The sequence below is a fragment of the Tauraco erythrolophus genome, chromosome 2 (assembly GCF_009769465.1).
Source record: "Tauraco erythrolophus isolate bTauEry1 chromosome 2, bTauEry1.pri, whole genome shotgun sequence".
NCBI lineage: Eukaryota > Metazoa > Chordata > Aves > Musophagiformes > Musophagidae > Tauraco > Tauraco erythrolophus.
The window spans coordinates 95,952,716-95,967,127 of record NC_141466.1 but is presented as its reverse complement, the minus strand read 5'-3'; the positions used below and the strand labels follow the sequence as shown (position 1 = coordinate 95,967,127).

Below are 14,412 nucleotides of genomic sequence, written 5' to 3'. Positions count from 1 at the left end.
GGTAAGGAGGATTAAAAGATGTGCTAGGCAGGTATTACTGTATTTTTAGTAAGTATTTTTGAAAAGTAAAAATTAAATAACAGCTGCTTCTGAGCATTTGGCATCTGTCTCTGCTATTATTGAATGCTATCTCAAATCTCTGTGAGACAAGCAATTTGCTAAATTACATACAAGTGGGAGTGGTATGAGATTTACTTCAGTCTCTTGTAGGTTCTTCTGGATGTTGGAGACAAGAAACACGATTAAATGACTAATTTTTGATCCATTAACAGACAGATGTCAAGGAAAAACAGAAGAAACTTGTAGAACAGCTAACAGGACTCATCAGCAGTTCCCCTGGGCCACCTACGCGAAAACTGCTAGCAAAAAATCTTGCTGCGCTCTACAGCATTGGAGACACGTTTACTGTTTTTCAGACGCTTGACAAGTGTAATGACATCATCAAGAGCAAAGATGATACTGCAGCCTACCTGCCCACAAAACTGTATGTTTAATATTCTTAGGGAAAGGGGAATGATTTTTAAACAAAGTGGTCCTGGATATTACAGAATAATTTGCTTGTATATGTGCATATTACGTTTACTTACGTTTTGTATGCTCATTTGGAGTTCTCATATGCTTGATGTAGCAGAGAAAAGAGCAGGATTGAGGTTGTGGAGGACAGGACTCAAAGGTGACACATACACAGCTATTTGAAAGCGAGATGCTTTCCTCTAGACAAGGGACTATCTTATGTTTCTTCACGTGTTTGTGTCGTGGAGAGGATAACAGTTGATGAAGTAATGCAATGAATAAATTCATTGATTCATTCATTCATAAATTCGAGAAGCTCAATATGAGCCGGCAATGTGCTCTTGCGGCCCAGAAGGCCAACCGCGTCCTGGGCTGCATCAAGAGGAGCGTGGCCAGCAGGTCGAGGGAGGTGATTCTCCCCCTCTACTCTGCCCTCGTGAGACCTCACTTGGAGTACTGCGTCCAGTTCTGGAGTCCCCAACATAAGAAGGACATGGACCAGTTGGAGAGGGTCCAGAGGAGGGCCACGAAGATGATAAGAGGGCTGGAGCTCCTTTCCTATGAGGACAGGCTGAAAGAGTTGGGGCTGTTCAGCCTGGAGAAGAGGAGGCTCTGGGGTGACCTTATAGCGGTCTTCCAGTACCTCAAGGGAGCCTACAGGAAAGATGGGGAGACGCTGTTCAGGAGGGCCAGTTATGATAGGACAAGGGGTAATGGTTTTAAAATAGAGGGAGGTAGGTTCAGGTTGGATATTAGGAAAAAATTTTTTACTATGAGAGTGGTAGAACACTGGAACAGGTTGCCCAGAGAGGTGGTGGATGCTCCATCCCTGGAGACGTTCAAGGCCAGGTTGGACAAGGCCCTGAGCAACCTGATCTAGTTGGAGATATCCCTGTTCCTTGCAGGGGGGTTGGACTAGATGACCTTTGAAGGTCCCTTCCAGCCCTAACCATTCTATGATTCTATGATTCTATGAAATTCCACCAGTGGGATTATTGCTGACTGCACTCAGGTACCCCATTTAAGGTGGAACTTGCAGATTGTCCAAAAAGAGCATTATTTCTGCTCAGAGAATTGTAACCAAATTTTCAAGTCTTTTTTTCCCCATCAAACGTCACCGATTTGTATTCCCCTGCTGTGATACATCACGCAAGTGCCTCAAACAGAGTCTGTATATTTGGATGTGTGTGTGCATGTATGTGCGATCCAGTTCATCTTTACATACAGGAGCAGTCTTACTGGTAGGGATTTGGTTATACCACAGACAGCTTCTGCTGAAACTGTTTTTAGTACTTTCCCACACATACTGCTTCATGTGCTCACAGTGTCTAGTGAACCCCAGTTTGGGCTTGCCTTCGGATATTATCATAACAGTAGGATTTAACAAAATCTGAAATAGTCACTATTTGGGCAGATTCTGTCCTTTTATTTGAAGCTGTTGCAGCTCTGTGGGGAACTTGTGTAAGTGGGAAGGGTTTTGTACTATAACATGCTATCGAACTTATGCTACCCACTCAAATGATAGTCCAATAGGTTTTTTACTATATAATTTCAAACTTCAGGTTTTGGTGTTTGTGTAGAAGAATTGTACAGGAGACATGCCTGTTAAGGGGTAGGCTGTAATGAGTTTGTAACAAATAACTTTATTAAAAAGTAATTTACCTAAGAATTTCAGTTTTTAGAAAAAAAAATAGCCTTGTTCCTTTGTGATGGAGGAGTGCACGTTTTCAGGAGCTGCTTCTATGACTGTCCTGGAGCAATTTGTATATATAGCTGCAGTATGGTGTTACTTAAAATATTCCTAGTCTCAAGTGGCAGGGAAAGGAAAGAACTGTTTATGGATCCAGCGATTTTTACAGTGCCCATAAATTTTGTTGTGTTATGCAATAATTTATGTGTATTAAGTTCTTAGGCCTGAAAAGAAAATATGATTCGGTATCTACAAAAACATATCAGGATATGTTAAAGGGTAGGGGTTATCTTCTTTACAGCCTTGCAGGTGCTTGGAAAAGAGACAGTTTATTGAAACACACAACGCCCTAATCTTGCTAAGATTTCAGCATATGCTTGTCTTCTCTGGAATTTCTCGCTTTATGTGTAGATCCTGTAATAATAGCCATTCAAATACATTTGTGTTCTTAGAAGCTATAAACTTTTCTGTTACCTTTTTCTGTAAACAAGTGATTGAAATGCAGAATGTTAAACAGCCAGTCTAACTAGTGGATAATAAATAGATTTTTATTCATCAATGATGATTCAAACATACATTTCTATTTAAGTATTTGTCTTTGTTTAGATGATACAGAAAAAGAGTACACCGATTAATGCATTTTTTCGTAGGGCTGCTGTGGCATGTGTTGGAGCGTTTTATGAAAAAATGGGCAGAATGCTGGGTAGTTCTTTTCCGGAAACAGTAAATAATCTTTTAAAGTCTCTGAAAAGTGCAGAGGTAAGTTTCAGGTTATTTAATATATATTTGGTCTTGATGCCATTTAAACTGAAACCTGCTTCCTCCAAAGGTGTTTACCAAAATGCCTGGATTGTTTGCTTTTTACATAGAAAAATGCAAATCACTTACGTAGTTAGTATCGAGTTAAACATGTGCCTGTATTTTTACTGCAGAGAGTTTATGGATTTGTCGTGTGAATGTTATAGTAGTTGCTTCATAGTGGCATCAATAATAAAAATTGTAAAATGATTGTATGTACCATTTCTAACTACTGTGTTAGGATTTCTGCTTGTATACTCTGAATAAATATTCAGTTTTTTAAAAATTAATGACAAATATACGTAATTTTTGCAACAAAGATGTTACTCTGCATGTGGACAGGATACATTGTGCCCTGAAAAGAGTGTGTCATAATATTGAGAGAATGTGTCCTGGGCTGTCAGTGAGTCTGAAATGAAGCAAATAGCTCTGTTGGGTTTTTGTTTGAGGGTTTGTTTTTTTTTGACATCTATGACAAGTTGGAAGGAGTACTGATTGTGTGGATCTTGACCTGGCAGCTGTTTTCTTCAGCTGTGTCATTGTACATGTGTGGTTTGTGTTTGTTGTTTTTTTTTTTTTTTTTCTTTGTGTTTTTTTTTTTTTTTTTTTTTTCTCCTCTCCTTTGATGCCCTCCAACTGCAAATTCCTGCCTGTGTGCAGGTATAGTAGGACCCTGTTGACTACCTGGGCTTCCTGTTCTCTCATATCAACTGTTAATTTTCTTTTTTCCTAAGGCTGCAGCAGATAAATGGTGAGGCAGGACAGAAGCATCTTGTCTAGGGCAAATTTGTTGGATTGTCTTAATTTATGTGACAGCTGCGACAGTTTTATAAAGCTGTATATAGTGCTTACTGCTATTTAAAACCAGCTAGGTATTGGTTGTATATGACTTCAGTGAACTGTATTATCAATGTTTCTGAAATATTTCTGCACAGAAACAGGGAAATGCAGAATTATGCACCTGTTTCTTGATATAAGTAGTGTCAACGTTTTTGCATAAATGTTTTTTTGTGTGTGTGTGCAGTCTCAGGGCCGCAGTGAAATTCTGATGAGTTTACAGAAAGTCCTAAATGGACTTGGAGGAGCAGCAGCTTCTTGTCACCGTGATATTTATAAGAATGCCCGATCTCTGTTGACGGACCGGTCTATGGCTGTACGATGCGCAGTGGCTAAGGTGGGTGTCTTTCTCTGCAGTTCTAGAAATTGTTGTGCTGTGACTATGAAGTACCTGCAGTTAAACTGTGACCAGTGGTTTACGATGGGAAATTTGATAATTACTTGGACAAGGTAAGTCCTTACTAATTTCATGTAAAGGAAGGTACTTTAATGTTGTCTTCCCCACTTAGTAAACAAATATGAGATAGGATGTTAGCTGTGAGCCTCAGTAGGAGAGGTTTTTTGGTAACATAATTCTTTTGTTATGCTTTCCTCTTCTAATTTTTATTTATGTGTTAACCTCTTCCATTTTCTTCTGATTGTTTACTCAGCTAAGTTATTCAGTAAAGGGAAGAGTGTCGGGGGGTTGGAATTAACTCTTAAAATATTCTTATTAAAATATTTGCTGAATAAACCTGTCAGTTGCACTTATATATAGATAAAGGTAAGAACGGTCTCCATTGGTGCTCAGCAAGTCTTTTTTTCCTACAGTGTCTGCTGGAATTGCAGAATGAAGCGGTGTTTATGTGGACAGCTGAACTAGAGAATGTTGCAACGCTGTGCTTTAAAGCTCTGGAAAACTCAAACTATGGCGTGCGAGTTGCAGTGTCAAAGCTTTTGGGGACGGTCATGGCTACAGCACTGATACCAAAACAAGCAACAGGTACGGTCCTTCTGGAATCCTTCTGGATTCCATTTCCAAGTGGACAAGCTACACCTTCAGTACCATGTTGTATGACAGTGTGACATGACACATTGTTGTTCTGGCAGATGGAAGCTTGTAGTTGGATTATTTGGTTTTATAAAGTAACCTAAAAAGAGTAAAGAGTGCAGATTCGTTGTAGCAGTCATACAAAGAAAGAGAGAGCAAGCTGTCAAAAGCTGCCTAGGAAAAGTAGATTATTTTTTAACCTTGAAATCAAGCTGTTATCTGAAAACTTGGCTAGATTTATGTTTGCAAGACAGTTTTGGATTGATAAGTCTGGTTTCAAGATAATTTTTTGTGTTGGTTGGCGTTTGGAATTACATGACTACTTTTCTTTTCGCAAAAGTGATGCGACAGAATGTGAAGAGAGCCACGCTTGAGGAGGTCTTGGAGCTCATGGCTACTGGATTTCTGCGAGGAGGATCTGGTTTCCTAAAGAGTGGTGGAGAAATGTTAAAAGTAGGAGGATCTGTTAATAGGGAAGTGCGAGTTGGTGTTACCCAGGTTTGTGATAAGCTGTAACTTTTTTTTTTCAATAAAGTACCATTTGTATGTAACGAAGCCTTCTAGTAGGAAAAAACGCACTTTGGTTCTTTGTTTATAAACTAACTTACAAGTCTAGTTTGACTCTCCTATTTTGTGAGATGTATATGCAATGTTGTTCACCTAAGCTACCTTCTTTTATTATTGATGTGCAGTAACAATATGTTAAAATACGTGCTAAGGAGGGCTTATTTGGTAAGTGGGATTAGCTCACAAAAATATTTGAAAACTTGATATGTTAAAGACTTTAGCTCCCTCTTGAAGTTTTATTTGTTTTTAGAGAGGATGCTCTTTTCTCCTTTTGTACATGTAGGCTCCGTTTTCAGTTGCTGGGTAGAATTTGCAGCCCTGATTTGTTAAACTACGTTTCTTCTCTCCATATGTCTGTCTCGAGTACCTGAAATCTGCTGAATGCGGAAGCTCTGCTTGTCTGATAGAGAAATGTGGCAGCAGCATTTCTTCAAATTCAGACATTCTGACTTTGACATACATTTCAATATGCTGCAGTAGCTTGCCAGAAACTGGATTTTTTTGATCGTAAGGATTTTTATGAAATGTTTTTTTTTTTTTTTTTCAGCTTTTTTTCAGGTGAACTTGGCAAAAATGCCCAGTCTTCGTTATAAATTAGAACACGTTCATGTTGCTGCTGTTATTGACATTATGTTCTTTTGAGATTTTTGAGACACATATGTAGAGCAGTGGTCTGGGTCTTCTTGCTGTCGTCCAAAGAGTATTTTGCACTTCACAGTATACGTAGCAGTGTAGGAGCTACTCTTGGTACTGGAAACAGTTTCACTTTGACGACAAAGACCTGGCTAATGGAGGTCTCATTAGGGTTAGCTTGTTACTAACTGGTATTGCTACTGTACTGCATCATGCACCAGTATAGCTGAAGTCTTTAGTCTTCAGTGATTGGTGGTAGTCTTTTGTTTCTGTTTTAATTGAACCTGTATGTAACTTCGAATTTGCAGGCCTATGTTGTCTTTGTTACAACATTAGGAGGTCAGTGGTTGGAGCGCAACTTCGCTACGTTTTTGTCGCACGTGCTTGATCTGGTCTCCCATCCTCGTGCGACTCAGACCCACGTGGAGGCGGTTTACTCTCGAAGATGCGTGTCCTTTATCCTGAGAGCAACTGTGGGCAGCTTACTTGGGGAGAAAGCACAGATTGCAGCTGCCAAAGATATATGTCAAGCCATTGGTAAACAAATGAAGGCAGTGGGTGAGAACCATTTTTTTTTCTTTGAGACGGGTTGAAGAGTTACTGTCATTATACTGGGTCACCCGTTTTTCAGCTTGCTTCTACTGCGAGGAGTAATTTTGTTGTTATGGTAAGAGATAATTCAACTGCTTTCTGTTTGAAATATGATATCCAAAATGTAAGTTCTACTTGAAAAGCGGTTGTATAGAACTGGCTTGTTATCCTGTGATGGCTTTTTGACATTGCACTTGCTTAGAATGGAAGTGGGGGAAAAAGCGTGCATTTGCAATCTGTCTTGGCATAGGTCGTATTGAAAGTAGCGCAGAGTTCTTTGCTACCAGTGTTGAAGATCCTGTAGGTCAGGATCTTGTAGATCCTTGTTTATCCCCCCACTAGTATCCATACTGATATCCAGTTGGCTTTTACAGGTGACAAATAAAGATGTAATCTGAAGACAGGAATTAGAGGAGATAAACGTGGCCCCTTTGCAGAACCTTCCAGAATATGTAATCACTAAGAGGACTGACAAAACTGTGTTGGCATTTGTTTCTTATGAAATGAGTTACTTAAAGCTAGAGATTGGGAAAGTAAACTGGAATTGCACAGCAATGCATTTACCAAACATCCATTTCTTCTGCTGCCATCTAATTTGAGTTTAAAATAATGTTTAACATATGGAAATGGAACTGATTTTGAAACTTTTGCAGGTTCTTCTCGTAGCTGATAGGGTAGGTACGGAACCTTAAAAGGATTCTGATTACAATAAATGTTACTTCCAGGTAAAAAAGTCTATTGGAAATGCTACTTCTAAGATGAAACAGTTGCAGAATTTCTTCCTCCTGCCACCTTGCCAAAATTGCAGGAAAGTCCATTATGTATTTGGATGATGAGAAGAACTATTTTGTTTTTTTTGAGCATTTCTGATTAATTTGATGACAAATTGGAAAGATTTTTATTTGGTTATGATTGCTTCCCTTCGTATCAGGGGGACAGTTTTCTAAATTTTTACAATAGCAGACATGTAAACGTTAAGCTGTTACCAAAGTCCCTTTTCTTTGAAGTGACAGTTGCTGCTTCTGGGATATTGTGTAGGAGAAAGAATGCACAGTGAGATCTGTGAATGTAATTGCGTAACTTTAAGATGATTAAAGGCTGTGATTAATTGTTTGCTAAAGGTCTGATTATTTTTTTTACAGTTTCATTCCATATATATGCATGCAAATTTGTATGCGGAACCTAGATATGTCAAGATCTTATTTTCAGTTACTGTGTATACATAGAGACAATGTACACAAGCTGCACACGTTTATACTTACTTTTGTTGTATTATACTATTAATCCTACCTCTTAGTGTGCTGCCATCCACAGTAACCGCTGTGCATCTGTTTTTCATGGTGTTTGGATGATTGTGTTTGGCTGATAGCTGTAAAACTATTTCTCCTCAGAATGCTTTTGCTTTGCGAGTTCACAGTATGACCAAATTTGTTTTGTTTTAATACAGAGTTGATGTCAAAGCTGTCCCTTTCTATCCTGTGTATGTTCAGGTGTGATTCAAGTGGTGGTTAAACAAGATGCTTTTGTTTTCTTTTCTGCAGAAGCAGTAGTGAATGATGCTAACAATGAAAATAAATCGGGAGCTGCCGATGTAGCTGCAAGCCAGCATGTAATGGTGTGTGCACTCCAGGAACTGGGTAGTCTGGTTCAGAGTCTGAATGCCACTGCATCTCCTCTTATTCAAGAACCCTCTATTGGTATGCAAATAAACTTAAGTAGATTAAATGAGGCATTTGAGCGATGTATATGAAATATCATTAAATCTAGCTAAATAATAAATAATATGTAAGAGATAAATTTATGAAACTGGCACTCCCTGTAGTACTTCAGGTGACTAAGTTTGTCCAACTCATTGTACCCTAACTTTAGTTCAAGTTTGACAAAGTATTAAGCAAATATTTTGATCTGTCTGAAGCTCTTTTTCAGGGAGAGTAAAGATGTGATTTTTAGCATTGATTGTTTCTGATAATGGTTTTATAGGAAATAACGTCGTTTTTTGCTTTATAAGGTCTAAAATATTTGCTCCTGGAAAGCTCTGCCTTCAGATATCAAATTTTTGTGGGGAGATTAAGGGTATTTTGTTGAGATGAAGCTGTGGATAGTCCCATTTTAAAAAACTTGTTATTTGGCTTAAGTTGACTAGGGTTTGTGTGGGATTTTCTCGTTTGTTTTAATGTCTGAATCCATGTTTATACTGTGGTGTAGCAGTTTTCTGGGGTTTTTTTTTGTTTGTTTTTTTTTTTTTCAGTTTGTGCATGCTTATTTTTTTCCGATGGAAGTGTGAGTTCCTTTAGAGATTTCATTTTGTAGATTGTTGTCTTGATGCATATGACGTTCTTCTCATACTGATTTTGCTTCAACTATGAGATGGGGAGAATTGTGCTCATATTTATTCCTTCTGGCTGCTGTGCCCCATAAGAACAGATTGGAATGTGTCTCAGTGTTATTTCTGCTAGCTGTTATGAAGTAAGCAGAGAGAAGTTGTTCAGTAGCTACAGAGAAAGCAAGAAATAAGGCAGCAGCGGGGGCTTTGAAGTAGGAGTTTGCAAGGTTAGAGGTCTGCACTAAGGAAGGTGGTGGCGTGGAGACAGGTTGGACTGAAGAGCTGACAGTTAGGAAGTGGATTAGCTAGGCATGGAATTTTGGAAAGGGTAGAAGGATGGTAATGGTACAGGGAAGTCAGCACTGTGTTAAAAGTAGAGTACAGTGGTCAGTGACACCTATAGGATGCGCATGCCTATGATGTGAAGCAAAACCAAAAAATCAGTCTTACTGTTGCTCTGTTATTTGCAATCTGTGTAAAAGATGGGCAGGTTGTAGGAATCATCTAAGCCAGAGCCTGTTCCCTTATATAGGGTTACTGCCTCTTCAGTTGTTCAAGTAGTAGAAGTCAGTGCTATGGCTCTGGCAGTTCCAGCTTTGCTAGTAAAACCTGATGTGGAGCAGCCTAATGGTAATAACGCTTCTGTCCTTCCTTTAAGAAAAAGGCAAAGCCATAAAATTCAAGTTCTTTAATTCTGTCTTTCTTAACTTTCATGTTGCCTGTCTAATATTGATCCAGTTTACCTGTCTATATATATTAAAAAAACACATCATAACTTTATATAAACTCTCTTTTCTGTAGGTCTGTTGGAGACAGTAACTTCAGTTCTTCTTCATCCCAGCATGGCTGCTCGACTTGCTGCCGCGTGGTGCTTGCGGTGTGTAGCTGTGGCATTGCCTTTTCAGTTGACTCCATTTTTAGATAGATGTGCAGAAAGACTCAACAATCTGAAGACCTCCCCTGAAGCTGTTAGTGGCTACAGTTTTGCAATGGCTGCTTTGTTAGGTGGTGTGCATCAGTGTCCCTTAGGTATTCCTCATGCTAAGGGAAAGGTGAGATAATGAGTGTTTCGTCTGTGAGTGTACTAAAAGATACAAGTAATAGCTTTGCAAACTGTGTGACATGGTAACGAGTTAAAGCATTGTTGAAATTGAACTTGTGCCTAGCAAGAAAGCAGTGGCCAGAGTATGTTTGTAGTATTTCAGTTGCAATATTTAGTAGTTTTTTTCCCTCTTCTCTTTCAAATTTGCGTTCTTGTTTGGTATATTAGAATCATAGAATCATAGAATGGTTCGGGTTGGAAGGGACCTTAAAGATCATCTAGTTCCAACCTCCCTGCCATGTGCAGGGAAACCCTCCACTACATCAGGTTGCCCAAAGCCTCATCCAACCTGGCCTTGAACACTTCCAGGGATGGGGCATCCACAATTTCTCTGGGCAACCTGTTCCACTGCCTCACTACCTTCAATGAAAAATATTTTTTCCTTATATTTAATCTAAATCTCCCTCCTTCAGTTTAAATCCATTGCCCCTTGTCCTATCACTACACGCAATGGTCTACATATTTAGAATCATAGAATCATAGAATCATAGAATGGTTAGGGCTGGAAGGGACCTTCAAAGGTCATCTAGTCCAACCCCCCTGCAAGGAACAGGGATATCTCCAACTAGATCAGGTTGCTCAGGGCCTTGTCCAACCTGGCCTTGAACGTCTCCAGGGATGGAGCATCCACCACCTCTCTGGGCAACCTGTTCCAGTGTTCTACCACTCTCATGGTAAAAAATTTTTTCCTAATATCCAACCTGAACCTACCTCCCTCTATTTTAAAACCATTACCCCTTGTCCTATCATAACTGGCCCTCCTGAACAGCCTCTCCCCATCTTTCCTGTAGGCCCCCTTGAGGTACTGGAAGACCGCTATAAGGTCACCCCGGAGCCTCCTCTTCTCCAGGCTGAACAGCCCCAACTCTTTCAGCCTGTCCTCATAGGAAAGGTGCTCCAGCCCTCTTATCATCTTCGTGGCCCTCCTCTGGACCCTCTCCAACTGGTCCATGTCCTTCTTATGTTGGGGACTCCAGAACTGGACGCAGTACTCCAAGTGAGGTCTCACGAGGGCAGAGTAGAGGGGGAGAATCACCTCCCTCGACCTGCTGGCCACGCTCCTCTTGATGCAGCCCAGGACGCGGTTGGCCTTCTGGGCCGCAAGAGCACATTGCCGGCTCATATCGAGCTTCTCGTCCACCAGTACTCCCAAGTCCTTCTCCTCAGGGCTGCTCTCGATCCAATCACCACCCAGTCTGTATTTATGCCTGGGATTGCCACGACCCAGATGTAGGACCTTGCATTTGGCCTGGTTAAACTTCATGAGGTTGGTACGGGCCCACCTCTTCAGCCTGTCAAGGTCCCTCTGGATGGCATCCCTCCCTTCCAGCGTGTCGACGGCACCACACAGCTTGGTGTCATCGGCGAACTTGCTGAGGGTGCACTCCATGCCACTGTCCACGTCACCGACAAAGATGTTGAAGAGGGCCGGGCCCAACACGGACCCCTGAGGGACGCCACTTGTGACCGGTCTCCACTTGGACATTGAGCCGTTGACCACTACTCTCTGAGTGCGGCCATTGAGCCAATTCCTTATCCACCGAGTGGTCCATCCATCAAACCCATGACTCTCTAATTTAGAGAGAAGAATGTCATGCGGGACAGTGTCAAAAGCTTTGCACAAGTCCAGGTAGATGACATCCATTGGTCGACCCTTGTCCACCGATGCTGTCACCCCATTGTAAAAGGCCACCAAGTTGGTCAGGCACGATCTGCCTTTGGTGAAGCCATGTTGGCTGTCACCCACCACCTCCTTGCTCTCCATGTGCCTTAGCATGGTTCCCAGGAGAATCTGCTCCATGACCTTGCCAGGCACAGAGGTGAGGCATATTATGAGTCATAATATGTCAAATCACTCATATTAATGAGTGATTGCTGAAGATAATATTACTGCCTGTATGGTCACATACATAATACTGTTCATCTGCATTATTTATAGAATGCCAATTTAAATGATTTGAGAACATCTTTATATATAGTCTGTAAGGGTGGATGTGTAGCAGTGGCTTAAAAATCAATGGATTTTAAAAATATAAATTTGTCATTGGTGCAGATGGTGGTCAGTATTGCTGAGGATCTGTTACGAACTGCCGCACAAAACAGCAGACTCTCCTTGCAGCGGACTCAAGCTGGATGGCTTTTACTTGGAGCACTTATGACTTTAGGTTTGTAAAGAGTTGCTTTTTGTTTTGTTTTAATGGTTGTCTGACACTTCTGATTATCCACTGTGGCAGATTGTCTCTACATATGATGAGTCCAGTGTCTGACACAAGAGTGTTTATACCAAGGGAAGCAGAGTGCATTTATTTCAGCAGTGTCATTTATGCTGGGGAGAAGTGAAATACTGGCGTTTATGTAAGCTGAAGGATAGTAGAAGGTGTCGTAAAAAAAAATTCTGCTCTTTTTTTAGAAACCCAGCCTTTAGTCATTCTATGAAGAGGGTGAAATTGCCCGTAGAAACGTTATCAGTTTAAAAGCCATGCAGTTGTCTTTTTAAAAGGCCAGCCTCGTGTTTATATCTGCCGTCACAGAGATATCAGAAGCTATGTTTTGAGAGGTTATAAGTATACTCTTAAATTTTGCAGCAATAGTGGGTTTTTTGTTTGGATTTTTTTTATACTGGAAATATAAAGTTCTGATGCATTCTGCAGTATTTTGATCTTTCAGCAAATACCATTTTGTGTTTCATCTTACTTCTCTAAATTCTCCGTTTTTTTTTGCCAGCTTATTGTTGTTTTTTCTGACAGTGTAGCACTGTTTTGGTTGTCCTTCAATGTATTTTTAGTGTGCTTACACTGGATCTTCTGGAGCTTTTTCAAAATTTTTCTTAAAACTTGACTGTTAAACTAGGTATATAATCAGTAACTGTCAGTTATTTTTCTACTCATTTTATGAACAAGTTAGGCTAGGCTAAAGAGCTTACCTTCAAAATAGTAATATAAAAAAATTAAAAGTCAGTAGAAAGATAAGAAAAAGACAGTTGGCAGTGGTTACATATTACATGACAATGTACAGAATTACCTATTTCCTATTTTTAGTACTGATATCAACAGACTTATCTATACTATTTATTTACCACACTTTCAACCTAGAAACGAGAATGAACTTCCTTTGGTTTTCCTTGTTCAGATAGGGAGAAAAAGAAAAGAAGTGAAGGAAGACAAAAATAACTTGAAGAGCAAAATCTTTCATGGCAGATTTTTCAGTTAACTACAAGTTTTTATTATACTGTCACTGTTTTTTTTTTGCATAGGTCCTTCTGTTGTTCGGTATCATCTGCCTAAGATGTTGCTGCTATGGCGAAACGTGTTTCCACGTTCTCTGAAGGAGTTAGAAGCAGAGAAGGCGAGAGGAGATTCTTTTACCTGGCAAGTGACGCTGGAAGGCCGCGCTGGAGCGCTCTGCGGTAAGAGTTTCAAACTTCGAGATCACAAGTGCACAGTAAACCAAAACATAATCCCAAGTATTACACAGAGAACTCTTGTAACTTTCTTGCTTTCTTTGAAAATGAATAAGATGTGTCAGATTTCCATCAATGCAATCTGATTTTGGCATATAGTTTTATGAACATGTCACACAGTCTTTGAGTGTACATTTTTAGTTGCTGCTTTTTTATATTCTCTTAGGATCTGTATCTTGCTTATGCTTTATATTTGTATCAGTAAAATTTTAATTTGAACTATTTTTTTATTAGCTATGAGAAGTTTTGTTGCTCACTGTCCTGAGCTCCTTACTGAGGATGTGATCAGGAAATTGATGACACCCATAGAATGTGCCATGACAATGATGTCACAGTAAGTGGGCAGTTTTTGCTCTTTATTTGCTTTTGTCTTTTCCCATACCTGAAATACTAGAGATAATTTGTTTTAATTCATATTCCATCGCTGCTTGTTCATGTTGAAGAAAAACTCGTATGAACATTGTGTTTATGATTGTTGGCTTTGTAAAAGTATATTGTTGCATAGCCTGTGCGGAAGAGCCTACTGTGGTAACTTTGGTTAATAGTGTTTTGGATTTCCAGTTTAGCGAGCTTTTTAATTCATGGTTTCCTTATCCTTGTGCAAGAAATGAGAAAGCTAGGATACCAATATACTAGATGTTAATCGATAAACTTTCCTCTTATGTACTAATGAAAAGACTTTGAACATTTTACAGAATAAAAAAACCCACATAGTTTTGGGTTGGGTTTTGTGGTTTGGTTTCTCTACACACTCCCAACCCCCCCGATTAAAGATAGGAGTTTCTTCTGAGGAGGTACGGGTCTCTGATTTACAACAATGTGTGTTTATTAAAAAAATTAAAAAGTTTGCTCAATACAATTACCTCCA

At 39.8% G+C, this 14,412-nt stretch overlaps 1 protein-coding gene across 1 annotated transcript in view; it reads left to right on the top strand.

Moving 5' to 3' along the window:
• HEATR5B (HEAT repeat containing 5B) overlaps positions 1 to 14,412 on the top strand; it is a 64,064-nt gene that overhangs the window by 4,013 nt on the left and 45,639 nt on the right. The window contains 11 exon segments of the mRNA XM_086631624.1: positions 273 to 484; positions 2,854 to 2,962; positions 4,026 to 4,175; positions 4,649 to 4,820; positions 5,209 to 5,366; positions 6,377 to 6,626; positions 8,201 to 8,356; positions 9,784 to 10,034; positions 12,138 to 12,249; positions 13,338 to 13,490; positions 13,779 to 13,878. Coding sequence (XP_086487750.1) covers positions 273 to 484; positions 2,854 to 2,962; positions 4,026 to 4,175; positions 4,649 to 4,820; positions 5,209 to 5,366; positions 6,377 to 6,626; positions 8,201 to 8,356; positions 9,784 to 10,034; positions 12,138 to 12,249; positions 13,338 to 13,490; positions 13,779 to 13,878 — 1,823 coding nt within the window.